This window comes from Hydra viridissima, unplaced genomic scaffold (assembly GCF_058129835.1).
Source record: "Hydra viridissima isolate aposymbiotic clone 2 unplaced genomic scaffold, HvirCarnegie_v1 scaffold_8, whole genome shotgun sequence".
Classification (NCBI taxonomy): Eukaryota; Metazoa; Cnidaria; class Hydrozoa; order Anthoathecata; family Hydridae; genus Hydra; species Hydra viridissima.
In genome coordinates this window covers 16728473-16747801 of record NW_028324307.1, presented here as the reverse complement: position 1 = coordinate 16747801, position 19329 = coordinate 16728473, and the positions used below count along the sequence as shown (strand labels likewise).

General features: G+C 27.0%; 1 protein-coding gene across 12 annotated transcripts; it reads left to right on the top strand.

Moving 5' to 3' along the window:
* Positions 1-971: 971 nt before the first annotated feature.
* On the top strand, positions 972-19063 carry LOC149885370 (uncharacterized). 12 transcript variants are annotated; one of them, XR_016454750.1, is made up of 9 exons: positions 972-1132; positions 4178-4319; positions 9302-9387; positions 9491-9618; positions 11498-11535; positions 11733-11792; positions 11981-12024; positions 12301-13063; positions 13169-13428. XR_016454750.1 is itself a non-coding variant. In XM_090095059.1 (9 exons), the coding sequence occupies exons 1-9, from the start codon at positions 12781-12783 to the stop codon at positions 18865-18867; spliced, it is 1260 nt and encodes a 419-aa protein (XP_089951185.1). In that variant the 5' UTR covers positions 12370-12780; the 3' UTR covers positions 18868-19063. The 12 variants fall into 12 exon arrangements, 1 of the variants encoding a protein (XP_089951185.1); XR_016454754.1 differs by having other exon boundaries at positions 973-1132; positions 4178-4298; XR_016454748.1 differs by lacking the exon at positions 972-1132 and adding an exon at positions 1461-1611.
* Positions 19064-19329: the final 266 nt, after the last annotated feature.

Genomic DNA, 19329 nt, shown 5'->3' with positions numbered 1-19329 from the left:
GGAATGTTTTTTCTATGTCTACTTATATTATGTAGGACAACTGTAATTTACAATTGTTTTCTTCTTATAGAACTAGAATGTAGAATATTTAAAGTACAGAAACAAAAACACGATTTAAAAATTGGAGAGAGCACGAAAAAATATATTTTAATTTCAGAATTCGCTGAAAAAATTTTCGGAATTCGAAACTATATTATCAAAATGAATTCCGGAATTCTCGAAATTTTGAATTTCGAGATGCAATCCCTAAGTTTATTGGATAAACGAATTCACCTACATTTTTATACATTTAAATAAGTGCATATCGCTAAATGCAAACAGCTCACAATTTTTAAGTGAATAACTTTGGGTAACTTTCAACCTCAAAAGGATAACAAATTAGATCGACTATTTGATTTTGCTATAGTTTGTCTGCTCCAGGACTTTAACGCCAAAGGGTTATTAAGAAATTTAAGTTAATGCAAGTACTTCAATGAATCATTAAGCTTTCGAGACAAAATGGTACAGGGAAGTTTTACCATGTGATACAAGACCACTTTGGTTGCTGTAAGGGCCCGAGTACACTGTAAAAATTGATTTTTTAAAACAGTTTTTGTTGTCCTTTATCGGCTTTATAAAAATTCAATGGAAACGCTGTACGCTATCCATTCTATGGTTTCGCCTCCATAAGAATAAGCTCATTTATAAAATAAACGCTGACAGCTTTTCCGCTTTTTAAAGCTTTTCGTTTTCTTCATGCTGAGAACTCGAATTCATGCTTAAGCTGTAAAAAGTTTATTTCAAAATTTCACCTTTCACTTTGTTTTGAGTATGAGATTGTGATAGTGTAGTTTATTTCAGTAATACTGTTTCTACTCTTATTACATTTATGTTTTAATTGAGTTTTGTCACCTCAGATACTTAGTTGGATTTTATTTATTTACTTATTCTATTTATTTATCTATTTATTCTAAATTTATATTTTATTTATCTATTCTAAAGATAAGTTTATTTATCTATTCTAAAGATACGAACGTTGGCGCTGTTTTCATTTTTGTTCGATTTTAATGAAGACGTTGCTGACTGTTAAGAGTTTCAATGATACTAACCAGTGCTTTACTTTATTTTCGTGATGTAATTTACAAGTTGAAGGGTTCGTATTTTTGTTCTTTAATTCAATGCTTTTGACAACATAAGTTACTGGGTATTTATTTCAAAGTAAAATGGTTAACATTGTGTTCACGGCAACACTGATGTCCATATTGTAAATTTGGAGCAAAATTTTAAAATGTGTACATCGCTATAGTGATGTACAAATTATAAACCTTTTACTTATGCAATAGTGTTTGTTAATTAATTTGAAATGACATTTCTGTTTTTTACCGAAAGAGCCTAAACAACTGGCTTTTCACTCTAATTTTATGCAAATATTTTAATAATACTGAATATCATATATTCCCAACGGAGTTCTTTACGGTTTAATGACATCTTTTATAACCTTTTACATCCATTATTTTGCATAAAGAATTAAAGGATTACAGATTACGCTAAGGAATTTTTTGTTAAAGAATTTTAAAATGTTTTGAATTTTGACATGTAAACCATGTTCGAGTTTTTGGCATAATTATAGTGGTATGTAAACTTTTTATTGATAATTTTCGAAACGAAGTTAACTTGGTGAAAAAGCTTAAAGTTATTTTATAAGTTTAGAAAATCTTATGCAAAAGCAATTGCTCTTAGAGTTGTTTTTGTTTTAATTGCCGTTAAATTTTGTTGTTGTTTAAGATTATCTCCGTTATGATTTGTTTTTGTTATTGATCTTGAAATTCACTTTTTCGGCTGCACTATGAATTATGATTACACTGGCTAAAAAGATATTTTTTAGATAAATTACATACCATGATCACACAGGCTAAAAACTGGCTAAAAAGCGAAAAAAAAAATATCCAGAAACCGAAATTGGCGGGTTAACGTTGAGCACGATGAGCTTAACGCGACTTGCCAATTTTATGTAAAAATAATTTTATTAAAAATTTATAAATTACGTATATACTAATAGCAGTTCAATTTTTATGCGTCAAAATTAATTACACGATTTTATATTTTCATGTTAAAAATTTCACTAAAATAATCAGGAAGAAATTATTCACATTTATATTTATCATTAATATTTTGCAGCAATTACTGCTAACTCTTGATTATTTATTGAACTTACTAAACTCATAGTGTCTTCAGGACGTGTGTCCAGGTTACTGAAAGTCACTGTTTCAGGTCATCGTTATTTTTTGGATATTTTCAGATACCTTGGTCGATAGAATCTCAAAAAATTTCAATGGGGTTCAAATCAGGAGATTGAGATGGCAAATCAAATCTGTTTATCTTTTTTTTTTTTCAAATAGCAATTTTCAGGAATCCCTACAATATGTTTTGAATTATTCTCTTTTAAGGTGTCTCTTCATCCTATTCCCAGTTTTCTTGCTGAATCTTGGAGGCTTTTTAGCAGAATACCAAGATATACTTCCTTTGTCACGACTCCATTGAAAAACTTGAAACTATTGATCCCAGACCAAGCCATTGAATCCCAGAACCTAACTCCTCCACCACCGTGTTTTACTGTAAGGTTTACACTTTTTAATTTCAGAACTTCCTATCTTTCTCCATACTCGCCGATGGCCGTCAGATTAAAAAATTTTGATTCATCTTACCATTGGACACTTCTCCATAAAGATTTAGCCTTGTTAACACAAATCAATTGGAAAATTTTCCTGATTATTCTTACTAATTTACAAATTTTTGATAACATTATGCACTTTTAATCGTGCTTTTTTCTTACTTTTATTTTTCCTTTTTTGTCTTCAACTTCTGCTTGGGTTGTTGGTTCACTTAGCGAGAGATCTGTTTTTATTTTCTTTGTGTTTGAATGTCTTCGCGTTTTTTAAAAATCTTTTTGCAACCCTGTCCTACGAGGTGCTCCACTTTTCCAGTCTTCCTAAATTTTTTATGATGCACTGTGGTCTTGGAAGTTTGTACTTTCTTTTTAGTAAGTATATAGAATTAACGTATAATTCTACTATTTAGTACCCAACGTCATTCTAAAAAGCAACATTCTTTTGTTGATTTTTAGAATGATGTTGGGTACTAAGGACCCAGAGAATGAAAAGTAATTTATAAGCCAAAAATTGGCACCATTCTAAGCAAAATATCCTTAAAAAAGAAAATGGCGGAATTATATTTTCAAATTTTTGAAGTGTTTAAAATTAGTCTAGTAACAAACACAATAAAACTATTAGAGAATATCAATCAATCCAATACTGAATCTTCATGTAATAAACATGGTTATAACAATTTGTTAAAATAAACCATGGTAAATTGCATGAAGGCAATTTGTTCTTATTTTATCAAGCTTAGTCTGAAAATGACGTGAATTCAGTTTTTCCAATATGAAACCTATTAATAACAACAAATAGGTAATAAATTTTTTTTTCTAATCTTAAAAAGTTTTTCTTTCTTTGCTCACCTTTGTAGATTTTACAAACGTTTTGTTTACCTCCGTGAAGATAAACAACCCAAACGATAAAGTTGTTTTGAATGACTAGCTGTTAAATCAATATCTGTCACTTAAAAATCAACATTTGATTTTAACATATGTTTATGTTTCTTCAATACTCTTCATTAAACATTCGATAGACATCACATTGAGTGAAAGGAAATTCTTTGGGTATTGAAGTATTCTAAATCTTCAGAAGATTAGGACGATAGTTCATCAATAAATCAATTATAGCTACGATGACTTTGAACTTTTTTAGTTTTTTTAGTTTTTTAGCTAAACTTGTTTTCAACAATTTTTATGGTTATTTACTAAAATATTTTATTGGTTAAATTGAGGAAGAAAAAAAGAAAAAAAAAAGGGATCTCTTTAACTCGTTCAAAGCTTCTATATTTTGCTTCTAAGACATTTCGTTTCTAAGGTAGTTAAAAATGCATTAAAATGTTAAAGTTTAATTCTATCATTTGAATTTCGGTGGTCTGTTGATTTTTAAAATTTTGTTGTTCAGTTTTAAAACGTGTTCTATCTTTACAAATTGGGATTTATCAAACTTTCATCTCCTAGAGCATTAAAAAGTGTTTCTACTTAATTAGATTAATTTAATTTACTGTTTTATTTTTGTATGTGCTGATTCCCTTTTTCTGATTTTAGATTGGAAACGCAAATAATGAAAATTCCTCAAAAGGTGCAGGCATGATTTTCATGGGGGCACTATTTATTGGTTTATGCATTTCAACCTACGGACTCGACAATCTAAAAACAACTGAAACAGGTAAAGAAAAAAAGTTTGAAGGTATTTAGATTTTATTTCTCAAATGCATTTATTTAGATTGATAGTTTTATTTATGGCTATGAAGTAGAATGAAAAAAGTTTTGGTAAATTTAACCCCCGGATTGTTTGGGCGTACAAACTTTCATTAATTTCAAAACTTTCAACTGTTACTGAATAAGTGAATAAATGGTACACCCAGACAATCTCGTTTTTTTTTAAAAAAAAAAACAATTTACAATTGCAAATAGTGGCAGACATCTTTAATATAATATGACCAGAAGAGCGCAATGCTTTTAACGTTCATTGACGTAAATTTTGATGTTTGGGCGGAAGGGTGAGGGAGTTAAAATAGTTTTAAAACTCTTTACATTTTTAATTTGCGCATTATTTTATTAGTGTTGTTATCGACTTTGACTAAATCGTCTAAAAGTCGAAACTTGAAAAACCGAATAGTCGATTTAATCAACCTTGGGTTTCCTACTAATTGACTAAAAGTCGATTTAGATGGGTAATCACCCTAACATCCTTACTTCTACTTTTTCACTTGACTTAAAATTATTAATCTTTAATATTGATATGATGCTGACCAACAAGTAAAGAGATATCTTTATTAGTAGTTTATCTTGAAAAGTTAAACTACTAATAAAGATAATTATCAAAAGATAATTAAATTAAATGATTAAATCAAATTAGTTAATTACTTAAATTAAAAAAGATTAAGTCATGTGTAAGAATATCATTCATAGACCCCCCCCCCCCCTATCTACGCCCACCTATCTACACCACTTCTATTTTTTAATTAAATTTTTTGTTAATTTTTTGGTTTAATTGTTGTAAAAAATGATATAAAATGCCCATCTCTGTTGTTGTCGTTTTTTTTAACTTTGTGATCGTAATTTCCGTTTTTTTATTTTGTTTGTTTATTCGATTTTAATTCATCTAATAGATTAGATGAATTAAAATCGAACAAATAAAATGCTCTTGATATAACAACAGCATGTGTTGTTACAACAGTATTACATACCACTTAGTTTTTTTTGTTTACTCTCTTAAAGTTCTATTTGTTTCATAGCATCTAAAAGATAAATTGTCAAGCAACATTAAAGTATTCGATTATAATAAAAATGCTTATTCAAATGTTTCGACTAAACCGACTTTTATTCGACTTAGTCGATTTAAAAAATGTATTAGTCGATTTCGGTCGACTTTGAAAATTACATTAATCGATTTAGTCGACAGTCGAATAATTTCAAAGTCCTAACAACGCTATATTTTATTTTATTAAACGTCAAGTCAACTCAATGCCATTACAGTCTGAATAGCTGCAATTGTAACTAGATCATACTCAAGCGGTTGAGCTTCAATAAATGTTTTTGGACAGAGTAGTCAATATACCATTTATCTCAAATAATTAGCTGAAGCCGATGCTTCGCTTTGCAAAATACAGCATGCAAAAAAATGTCAGGCATACGCGCTATAAAAAGATGATTGATGAACATGCTATATAATAAAAAGTAATAATACAATGTTACTCGTTGTGAGTTTACTTTCAATCTGTTTTTAAGCTTTAAATTTTTTAATTGTTTTACTCTAATAAATAAAAATAGCAGTACTTGCAATTTTGATTTGCTGCCCAATAATTTATTGTATTCAACTCTTATAGATATAATTTTCAGTGAACTTTTTATTTTTATACTTTCTTTAAAGTTTAAAGTAATGTGACTTGGAAATGTCTTTGGTATCAACTGCAACAGACTCGTCTTCAATTTTCAATGACAAACAAATAGTCCTTAGGTTATTGTTATACATTGAAAGTTGAAAAAATAGGGCCGTCGGATAACATTAAACAGTTTTGAACTTTTTTTTGCATAACTTTCGAACTTCGAATAATTAGTTCTTACGATTTATGAAACTGCTCTTTCCAACCATACCGTAATTATGATGCAAACCAAAATGAGGTAGTTGTTATGCAGAATTCGTTTATTGTTGACGAATGTGAGATAAGGATTTCTGTAAAGACTTAACTCAGGGTTGTGGTATGGGAGGGGAAAGGAGGTAGAGAAGACAAGAGTCCCCCCTCCTGATTACATTTGACAAATCTGAATTCAGAAACAGTTTGCACTATAATATCAACTTCTTCCTATTGAATGATCTTTTGATGTCCCTGTATACACTTGTATTTCACTTGTTTGTTATTTAAAATTTTTATTTCAGTGACTTTGTATTTTACATTTTTATTTCACTGAAATTGTGTTATACATTTGTATTTAAACTGGTATTAGTTTATTATAGTATTACCTGACTTGTGATAAATTCAATTCTCAACTCAAGCCAGGATAGTCCTATTCAATTTTCAAGTAAAGCCCAACAAAAACCAACTCAAGTCTTAAGTCCCTAACTCCTGATTTGTTTAACAAACAACTCATAATGTATTTTTTAAACAAATTTCTTCTTATTTTATATTTTAAACTAGGATTATGCAAACATACAAAATGTGTGCAGATGCTATTTAAGGTTTATTAGTTTCCAAATCTTTACATCTATAGATTTTATTTTATCTTGATGTAAGTTTTTTATGATGAATGCCAAAGTCATAAAGACTACTTGCTATGATACTCTGAAACTTCATCACCAGCAATTGACACAGCACACTCAGTTCCTGCAACATCTTTCAGAGTCAGCTCTAGCAATACAAATAAAAGAATAGATTATAAACAAGTGGGTAAAAATAAAAGTAATTATTGTAGTCAAATGCAATAATTTAAGAAAAATATTAAGTTCAACTAAATATTTACTTTTCACTCTTTAAGACACTTCCTCTGTAACCTCAGGATTGACATGTGCATGATGCTCCACCCGCATTAAAGAAAAGGCTGGATCTAAGTTAGTTGCTTTGAGGTAAACTGGATCTGAAAAGGTTCTAGCTATTTGCAACTTTTGGCATGGTGATTTTCAAATTGATGAAGATATCAGGAAAAAATTTATTCAGGGAAGCCTGGAGATTTTAGACCAGGTTGTTCCAGAATAAAACTTGTGGTCAAAGTGTTGTATTCCATCTTTTGTTGAAGCAAGAAAGCAAATTTCTTTCCTCAAATTAAATTTTCTTACGCCTCTTTTAATGTTGTAATTATATGCAGCAGTGAATTAATATTTAGAAACTTAAGAAGAAGAATTTACTTTTGTTTATTTCAACGCATCTCCCACCACTAACTGGGTGGTGCGAGAAAAACATTGTTTGCGCTGTTTTTTTTTTGCAATAAAAGCAGGATTAGTTCATTCCAGAGCTCTGGTTTATTAAACTAATCTTGATTCGAATGGAATTAAGATATACCCTCTCTTTATTTTTCTCTAAACTGTGTGCAGTGACTTTAATTATCTCCTTGTTTTCAGTTTGATTGTGATTGTGATTGAAACATAGTCTATACTGTCAATCAAGTTTTCAGTTGTAAATATCTTACCATATCAAATCTCTCTGTTTTTCAGGGTTAAATAAATTTAGTCAGCATAAAATCATCTATTACATTCAATTTTAAAAATTGGTTTTAGGTGGAGGGAGAAAATTTGACATACAGGGTTGTACTAACTTGCACTGGTGAAAGCTTTCCACTTTGCATCATATTTTTTATACAGACAGACAAAATTTTTCTATCTAGAAAGAAATTAACTATATTTCCCTCTTCCTATGATTAAAGCTAATAAATCAATTTAATATAGTCTGGTAAATTCATGAAATGAGATCTATATGCTGCTGATTTTAAAAAGCAGAAAATTGTCATGGCTTATATAATTTTAAGTTGTATGTTAAAACCTTCAAAAATTTTGTTTAATTCATATTAAGAGTTACAATCTTTGTAGCAAAAATTTTTGAAATATTTTTGTTAAAATCTTTAAAAGAAAAGAAAATTGGAAGAGAGAAATGAAGTTAACTTCTTTCTGACTTGAAGTCAAAAGTCATTGGCATCAAAGTCAAAGACAAATTTTATTTCTTATATGATTTTGTCAAGTCAAATCTATAGTCACTAAATTTGTGACTTTAGTCCAAGTCTCAAATCCATAAGTTTTGGTAATACTGTTTTTACATTTTGGTGTAGCACAGGTACAGATTTGACTTCAAGTCATGAAAATTGAAAGACAATCAAAAGAGAGGCTAGATTTACCAGTACAAATGAATAAAAGATAAAATTAGTCACAAATGATATAAAAATCTAGTTTTGCAATAAACTCTTGAAATTTAATTATGTTTACATCACTAAAATGACAATAGTTCAAATTTAAGTTAGGCAGAAGTAATGTAGCAATTTAATGATTTTTGCAAACAAGTCAATTCAAGAGACATGTTTAAATATAACAGACAGAACCTATCTAGAGAACCATAGTTCAGATGTCCAAGTGAAAATTAAAAATGAACATGTAAAAAAAATCTTTTCTGAAAAAATACCTGAATTAAGAAACATCTGTGCACACATAAAAAAAAAAAAAAAGGAATGAGAAATTTTTGATGCAAGTTGAAAAAGAAAGAGAAAGAGAATAGTTTAGAGAAATTTTATGTTGGGAATGTTTCAAACATAAGTAGACATTTTGATCAAGTATTCCAAAGATTTTAGGAGAAGTTTTTTTTGAATAGAATGTGGTTGTGTATTACTATTATTTGTAGAGCATTAAAGAATATATTTAATTAAAGAAATTAAAATACATGTTAAGTGCTATAAAAGAAGAGAAAAAGTAAGTGTAAATATTACACATTTTTTGAGTTATGAGATTCTTTTTGTTGTTTGAATGAAAAATTTTAATTGCCAAAGCTTTATGTTGATCCACAGCATTAGAAGTGTACAAGTCTACCATAATATGAATTGTTTACCATGCACAAACTGTTTATGAGCATACACAAATACAACTAGATAAGAAATAGTTACTGATAAACAGCAAACTGACTTAAAAAGATAAATAGACTTGCTCACAATATGGACAATAGCACCCTCACACAGTATGTTTTTTTTTTTCAGTTATGTTGGCTGTAAAGAAAACACTTGAGCCTTCATTTAAAAAAGTCTCTAATTTCTCATTAAGTACACCAGGCCAGAGGAATAAGGTTATAAATTTTTTTATATTTGTATTCTTATAATTACATTGTTTTCCAAGGTTAGCATTTTATTAAAGCTCAGCTTACATTGTCTCATAATTTAATTCTATAGGTCGAATATGAAAAAACTAATGATAGAATCTTGATCTACATTGGAGCTGGAACTGCTGGTTGTATATTTATGATATTTTTGGTTGTTTTTTTGATTTCTCAGAGAAGAAGGTTTAAGCAAATTAAAAGGTATTTCAGCTAAATTATTTTTTATGTTATTGTGTTATTACTTATGTAAGAGTAGTTGATTTATTTTTAAAAGTGTGTAAAAGTGCAAAAATGTTATCAGAAATCAAGTTCTTAAGTAATAGTTTTTGTATGGTCAAGCAAAAACCATGGATTGATAACTTCCTATAATGCCTCTCCAAATTTTTAATCATTTCTCATGTATTCAAGCTTCCAATAAAAGTTACTAAAAAAAGAACAAGACCAATTTTAATTTTTTGTTTGGAAAGTTATGTTTGAAAACAAAGGTATAAAATATTCCTCATTTCAAACTGTTTTACCCAGTAAAAGTTAATTTTAAAAAGTGGTTTTAACTATTTTAGTTTTCATAACATGCACCCTTTTTGAAGCAACTACTTTTTTTTTTTGATTTTTCATTTAGAATACTCTCCTTCTTGTAATGTGAAAATTCTGGCATCTCCTGGCATTTCATAAACTTTAATTAATTTAAATAATTAAAGGTTATGAAATTTTGAATGTCATAAAATTTTTACACACATTAAGCAAATATTGTTTTCACTTGTAAAAGATCATTTTCAATGACAGATTTTTTAACAATTTTTAAAACATTAACAGTTAAAAAAGATAGATAAGGACTTTCCATAAGTTCTGATGTGCATTTGGCTTTTTCTAATTACTCTCAGACAATGGGTTTTAAATAGTGGCCCAAAGTATGTAAATTAAAATTTACTATAAAGGTTCTCATTTTCAAAGTTACATCAACAACTTTACACCTCATTCCACATAAAAGTAGGATCTTTATTTAATATTCATTTAAAAACAAATTCCTCTATTTAAAAACAAAAAAATCAAAATTCAAAAGTTAAATTGAAATGAATTGTTATCAATTATTTTTATGAAAAGGCATTTCATAATAGTATTGTTAGATATTCTTATGCTTTGAATCTCAGATTTAGGGTATTGTTTGATGTGTGCACTAAAAACTCAATTGATTTTAGGAAAAACTTCTGGGTATGCCAAAATGATTTGAGTGTTTATTTTAACAAAAAAATTGACTTTAACCTGATGCAAAGAAAGATTGTAACTCTTCATATGAATTAAACAAAGTTTTTGAAAAGTGCTTTACTTACAACTTTATATTAATAAATTATATAAGCCATTATAACTTTCTGCTTTTTAAAATTAGCAGCATATATATCTCATTTCATAAATTTACTAGACTATATTTTAACACTCAAACCTTATTGAACTGTATTACAGTATTGAGAAAGCTATTTTCATTTTGGTTTGACTATTATAGCACAGAAGATTGAAGGTCTTCTAAAAGAAACATCAATTTCAGCTTCCAAATTGTAAATGAGATAAAGCATTCATAATAGCACAATAGAAACATCTTCTAGCTGGCATGTAGATTGTCTCAGAAATATTTATAAAAATGTGAAATTTAAATTGGTAAAATTTTAAGTATTACAAAATATATGCTGCATACAGTTAATTTTAGAAAAAGCTTAGGGTTTTAATAATTGAAGTTTATCAAACTTAATAATAAGATAGTATTGCATATTTATGTAAAATTTTAAATCAAAATATAATTTAAAAAAGTGTGTGCAGTGACGGCCAGCTACTGTCATTAATGAATGACCAATACATTAAAGTCAATTTACCAACTATTAACTTTGAGGTTCAGCAATTCATTATAATATTTGTTTTATTACAGAAAAAAACAATACTGAAAACATAATTCAATAATGATTGACCTATTGTCCTGAGAGTGAGAACAATTAGTTCAGGGCTTAATTTAATAGTTTACTTTTATTAGAATGTTACATTTAAAATGAAGTCTTCATTTAAAAGTTTAAGAAACTGTCAATTACTTTTATAGGAAACAGATAGCTGATTCATTTTTAAGAAAACATAAAGGTGAGTGTTTAATTCATACAATAAAGTGATTTATCAGCAAAAAAAAAAAAAAAAAAAAAAAAAAAGAATTAAGTTTTTTCTTAATTCTGTTTGTTTTGTCTTATACATTTAATGGTAATTGTATGTAAAAATAACTTGAGTTTAAAACATATCAGCTACTCAGAGGAAATAAATTTAGAATATTGTTATTTTCTTAGGGTATGTTTATAAAGAACCTCTATTTCCAGCAGATGACCAAAATAAATTAACAAATACAGGTACTTTTTAAGGCAATATTCTAAATGTTAGCACAACGTTTTATTTTCCATTTTTTCTTCAATTGTTAGAAAAAAATATTTCCTAAATGCTTAATTTTAGATATTTGTTTTTTTTTTGTTCATATTTTGAATTTTTTTTCATTGTCAATTTTGTTATAAAATATTTTTGTAACTTAATTTTCATTTAGAAAAATTATCCTCAATGCCCACCTTGCTTGGCGGAAGTTATGAGGTCAATAGGAAGCATTAGTTTTCTAAAACTGTTTACAAAAATTTATGATTCAAAGTTATAATCATCTTTTGAAATGATGAAACTTTTTTTTTATTTGAATTTCTATTAAATTTTTCAGTTCAAAATTCCAAACAACCAAGTTACTAAAAATTTGCATTTACGAGATTGTATATAGGTGCTATAACTAATAAAATAATTAAGCAGTCTACTGTGCAAATTGCTTCATTTTAATATTTACCTAGTCAATAAGTTATGTTATTTTTTATTGTTTTAAAGGTGGTTGGAGTAATGGAAAGAAAGCATGTACCTTGTCTGGAGAAGTCTAGTTTAGTACTCGAAAAATGAACTTGATGCACATACATTAAGCTCTTAGTCTTATAAGAAGTAGTAATTCACAATTTCTCTACGATGATGCAAATTGAACAAGAGAATTTTTTTTTTTTGCAAAATTTTTATTTTAAAGGAAACAAATGATAATCCTTTTATTTAGGCTTATCTTCTGGCTTGTAGCCTGCAATTGTAAATTTATTTAAGAGTTTGTAAAATAATAACTTCCTTTGTATAAAAATTGCTTTATTGTCTATTTTAAACTCTTGAAAAATTTTTGAACACATCTTGTTTACTGAAGAGTTAAGTCATTTTAAAGCTTTATGTTAATATTAAATTCGTGACTAACTTATTTTTTATTTTAGAGCATTTATAAAGTATTTGAAAAATTTCATATTATTGTAGTTGTTAAATTTTTATTTAGAAATAATGCAATACTGTATTTCAGTAATTTTTATTATCAACATAGTGTCATTCATACATTCATTGATCACCATCAATCGTGCAGCTACGAGTAATAACTTTTACTATTTCTACAAATCAGTGGATTCTTTTACCAATAAAAATCAGCAGGAATTATTTTGTACAAACCTCAATGGACAATGTTTATCAGGAAGTGATTGCACATTCTGTTCATGTTTTGAAAACATGACTTTTGTATCATACGAACACGGATGTATGACATATGATAATGCTGTGAAAGCTTTAAATGGTAATTAAAATTTTGCATTAAAAAAGCAAATGATTTTTTTTACAGTGAAGATTTTTTATTGTAAAGGCAAAATCAAATGAACTATACCAAGCTCTTCCATTTTAGGAATGATGTGCCTTGCTTATAAGGTAAATGCAAGCATCATTCCAGCTGCTACTGAGGAAACATTTCAAATTGGCACGTGTAAAAAGTTGTTTAGTTCTGTTTATTTTGATGACTCTCTTATATACCAAAGCTACAATACATGCAGCATTCATAATATTTTAACTTACAGCAGTTTAAACGGTTCAGAAGAGTTGCTTTGGACAAATGAAAATAATTTACATTTTTTAATAAGCGAAAAAAATAGTTCTAAATGTCTGCAAGTAGGTTTTTTTTTTTAAAAGTAATAAACTTATTTAATAGTTCTATTTAACAGAATGAATTTTAAATGAATCTTTTATAATTAAGAATTACAAATAGTCAAAATTACTAAAAATTTATACTTTAATTTAGAAAAATTCCTCTTTAAACGACCTTGCTATGATGAGTGGGAGAGTAATAAAAATTGCAATTGATTGTGAGGATAAAAATGGCTCAGTTTTGAATACATGCATTATGTTTAAATATGCTGGAAATTATACTCTAGGTATAAGCCTTTAATATTGCTTTAGTAGAAGTAAATATTTATAATCCAAACCTTTTTTTACCATAAATATTTTGATTGGTTTATAAGCTTTTTTTTTCTAGAAAAGTACTGCTTTTATTATTATTTTTTATATCTATATCTTATTTTTATATCTAATTTTATATATAATTTTATATACAGAAAAAATGCTTGTTTTTGTTTATTTAAAGAGCTTTTAAATGTTTTTTATTAATAGAATGGCTAGTTATTTTAGATAATACTTCGTTAATTAATTTTTTATTTTGATACAGATAATGATCTTATAATACAGACAACTGTAAGTTAAAGTTGTTTACTTAAAATGTTTTATATATGATAATAATAATAATAATAATAATAATAATAATAATAATAATAATAATAATAATAATAATAATAATAATAATAATAATAATAATAATAATAATAATAATAATAACAATAATAATAATAATAATAATAATAATAATAATGATAATAATAATAATAATAATAATAATAATAATAATAATAATAGCAATAATAATAGTAATTATTATTATTATAATTATTATTATTATTATTATAATTATTATCATTGTTATTATTATTATTATTATTATTATTATTATTATTATTATTATTATTATTATTATTATTATTATTATTATTATTATTATTATTATTATTAGTTATTTTTATCATTATTATTATTGTTAATATTATTATTATTTATTGTTATATTATTATTATTATTATTATTATTATTATTATTATTATTATTATTATTATTATTATTATTATTATTATTATTATTATTATTATTCTTACTATTATTATTACATTATTATTAGTTATTTTTATTATTATTATTGTTAATATGTTATAATCAATATTATCGCTTTTCTTTTCTTTTTTTTTTGTTAAACTTTTAAAACAGATCTTATATTAGAAGCTCAAGGTATTATTTAGTTTGCTAATGAATTTATGAATATATAAAATCAGGGAACAGACAAAATGATTACCTGCTTAAAAACTTTAAGAATTTAGATATGAAAAAGATACAAAACCTTATATAAAAAATTTAATTTAGACAAAAACTGCAGTAACAAGTAGTTCAAGCAAATCAATTACTGGAATCATTGTTGGAATTAGCCTTACAGGTGCTCTTCTTATTGGTGCAATATTTGCTTTCAGACTATTCAGATCTAGAAAGACTAAGTATGATTTATATCTTTGTCTTTCTCATTATACATTTCCTTTATTGTATATGCTGTACATATTTGACTTATATCTAATATGTCTAAAAAACAAAATTTAGAGCAAAACTAGTTCCAATTTTCAAAAGCATTTTAAAAATATTTTTAAGTGTAATATGAAGACTTTGGATGAATATTTGGCTACTATGATTTCTTAAATTCTATTTATTTAACAACACAAAATGTATTCTTAAATCCAAATGAATGTTAGGAATGAAATTTATAGCAAAATATTAACAGAAGCAAACAAGTAACATTTGTGTTCCTAAGAAAGTTGCATAAAAACATAACATTTCATAATAATTGTTAATAATCAACAATGATTATGGAAATATTAGACTATTTTAATACAAAAGTAAAAAATTTAAAAATTGTTTTGTGAAATCTCTAGAATAAGAATCATAATACTAAACTGTCATTAACACTGGATACTGTGTTGTATCCATCAAGTAGTATGTATTGGTGTACTTTTTATGAATCATCATTCACTTCAGAAGCATCTGGTTCTGGAAGTCAATTCCTGCACTTTGAAATGCATAGCAGATGATAGTGAGGAACATTTTCCTATGGGGTTTGATACCTGTTCCTAGAAGCAACAACGGTTTTTTTTTTTTTTTGCAGCTGATATTGAAATGTTGCATGTATTGAGACTGCTTACAAGTAACCGACCTATTCAATAAATTTCAAGTTTATAATTTGTTTGACAAAATTTGGACTGCTGAAAGCTTTGTTACAAACACATTTCAGTATTCAGTTTTACTGCTTTATCCAAGAGGTCACAGAATCGTTGATCTGATGCTAACCCTAACAGGTTAAAATTATAAACAATCAATTTTCTCTTGTAGTATAACTGAGTATCCCCAACATGTGGTGTCACAGTTTTCAGATCAATGGGTAAGTGTAATAAAGAATTTGTTGTCATAAGCAGTCATTTTTTTCTATTTGTCAACTTCTTGCTTTCATTTGCACTGTGGTGAACTTTAAAAGCAGAATATTGATCCTTTTTTGATTTGATTTTCTTGAATTGAGTTTTTGAGTAAAAATTTGTCTATTTTACTGGTTAAAGCTTTCATATGTATACAGTTGTCTGTACATTTATTTCATGCTAAGATATGTTGAACAATACCACTCAAAATTTTATCTGAGTCTGCCCATCTTTTTTGTTTGTCTGATGCCATAAAAGCTTCAAATTTCTTTGTTCCAGTTTTTCCAGAACTAATTTGTTTGATTAAAAATAAAAATGTCTTGAAAAAAATCTCTGACAAATATTTTTTAGTATCATTATTTGAAAGTATATATTATGATGGCTTTCTGTTTCTTTTTCTTCAGATTCAGAGTATCATACCTAGTATTCTTTCTTTTGATTAGTTTTTTCATTAGTAAGGTTGCACAAAAATTCTTTTTTTGCATAATAATATGAAAAATAATTCTGACATATTTTGCCTTGCTCATCATAGCAGACAATGGAGCCCCAAGTGAATCTGCATTTGTTAAAATCAGATTTTTTGGGTTTTTAAGTAGAAACTGTTTTACCTTTTTTAGTAGCATACAACAAATCATCATTACTTGCCTTTCACCTTGCTGTTCATTTTCTTCTAATTTTCTTTTTCTTTTTCTTTTTCTTCCGTGTTTATTGTCCTGAAACACTTGCCTCTTTTGATCCAAATGTATGTGCTGAAATGCTACAATTCTTAAGGGATTCATAGTTTAAAGACTATTGTAATTAATGTCACAGTTTTCTGCATCAAGATTGTTCAAGATGTTTTTTTAGAAGCCAGTTGCTTTAATATGTCAATTTAATTAGGTAACTGCCTCCATGCATTCAATCAACAGCCATAACCTTATTTGTGGCTTGTGCTTCCACTTGGTGATTCAAGCTTGCCATTTTTATAAATTATGAACTTTGAACATCTGGCATTGATGACTTCATATGAGCTAGGTGCTTCAACAAGTTAGTCAGAGTTAGCAGCATTGATGAGTTCATGCAAGCTAGCAGCATTAACATCATTGACAATGATAATACTGCTGGCTTGATTAGAGTTTGCACCATTAAATTGATGCAGATAAGTATCTTGGGTTAATCCAAACGTGGATCTGAGACAGCATAAATGGTTGATCAAAGTTTGGAAACAAATTGAAACAAGCTAAGAGCATTCATGCTTTCACATACTTACTCATAGAACTTTCTGTTGTTGAAAATTTTTCCTTTTAAATAACAAACTATCTTGATTTTATTTAAGAAGAGTTTACTTCAGTTTATTTAAATTGTCTAGAGTGGAATATTGGATATGGAGATCAAATGTAGATAAAATAAGTCTAATTAAAAAATAAGAATTAAGGTGCGGATTAGGGTTAAGATTAGGGTTAAGATTAGGGTTAGATTTATTTGAGTTACTGAGTTACAGTTTATCTCAAGGACAGGTCGTTGATTAGAATCTTTCAACTGCTGTTTAAATCTATAATTGGGGTATTAATACCTCTATTTTAAATCAATTAAATCTTTTTTTTAACTTTGTTGTGTGGTATTCCCACCATAGAAAGAATAAGCCAAAGAAAATTTCAGTGAACAAATTTACGTTTAAACATTACACTACATTTATGTCCAGTTGACAAAACCGAGAAATAACAGTTGTATTTAGTATTATACAGTTATGAATATTATTTGTGAATATGCTACAATTTTGTTCTAAGAGCTAATGGTATTTAGTAATTTAAAAAACATAAGAAATGAGGACATTAAATTTGTGTTGGGTTTATGTGTGTGTGTGTTTTTATATGTATAGCACACACTCATATCATATTATATTACATAATATATAAATATATATATATATATATATATATATATATATATATATATATATATATATATATATATATATATATATATGTATATATATATATATATAATTTTTTTTTTTCTTTTTATTATAGACAATTAGTTGTTTCCTCTCATCTTGATAAAAAAGAAAATGACGGTAAAAATTTTTTTTTTTTTTTGTGTTTTCTTTTTTAGTTTAAAATTTAAAATATATTTTCTACTTTTATTTTAGAAGGTGCTTACTCATACATTAAACCAGATAGTAGGTTTACATTTCCTTGTTGCTTTTTTTGCAAATTACAAAGTTTCTCTTATGAATGTTTGATATTTATCTTTTGGTTATCTATCTCATAGGCCGTAAAGAAATACCATCCGGTAATTATGAATATATTCAAGTGAAAGACAAATTACCGGTAAGTATTTATATTAAAGTATGTACTTTTATGTTAAAACTTAAAAAGAGCTGTTGCTTATTTTTCAATCACCTCGTCTTAATAGGAATCTCTCATCATTGTATTTGACTTGATTCTAAACAAATCTTTCATTTAACATCTAACTTCCTACGTTTTATTGTCACTGATTACATCCCTCCCTCCTCCGTCCCTCCTCCATCCATGTCATGCATACATGTATACCTACCTACCTATTTACCTATCTACTTTTCCTAAAACCTACACAAACCTGCCTACCTACCCAATCATAGTAGATTGTGTTAAAAATGTGTTTGATTATAATAAAGTTAGATTTTGGTGAAGAAACGATTTCGTGAAGATAAATTAATGAAGCATATTTGCATTTTAAGATAGCGAAATCTATGGAGCAGATAAATCCATATTACGTTTCTTCAGAAGGAAGTATGAAAAATGACGTCGTTAAATCCGACAGCAGCACTACTGAATCTATTGGTGGTGTTGACATTGATTTTAATATTCCCAATAAATTAGAGCATGAAACTGAAGCGTCACACAACTCCATAGTTACTGATGATAAAGCTATTAAAAGAGACTCTTTAAAAGGCCCTGACTTAAATGCTGAAAATATTATTTATGGGTTGGAAAGTGGTATTTATAATGCTGAAAACCAGATGTACGCTTCATAAATACGACATTTCACTTTTTTTATTTTTTAGCACATTTAAATATTTATCATAAAAATATTATCTATATACTTTGTATAATTTATAATTAGAGTTAATTATCACATGGTGTCCTGTTAAAAGTGGCACCATATATTTAAAAATTTATAGCGTAACAAAGGCAACTTCATTTATCGTGACACTTTTAAAAGAAAAAAATACTTCTACATAACAACCGGCCAAAATTTTCTAGCAGGGTAAAATTATTTTTGAATATATAGAAAATCACAACTTTTTTTAGGAAAATTTTTTTATATTTATTGGTATATATATAAAATTTGTAAAATATACTAAAATTTATAAGGAATATTATTTTTAAAAAATTTAATTTTGACTTCGTCTAATTACTCTCCACGGTTTTTGATTACTGCAACGCAGATTTTCGACAGTTTTTTAAGGGTTTTGGGCATAATTTTTTTCCAACTG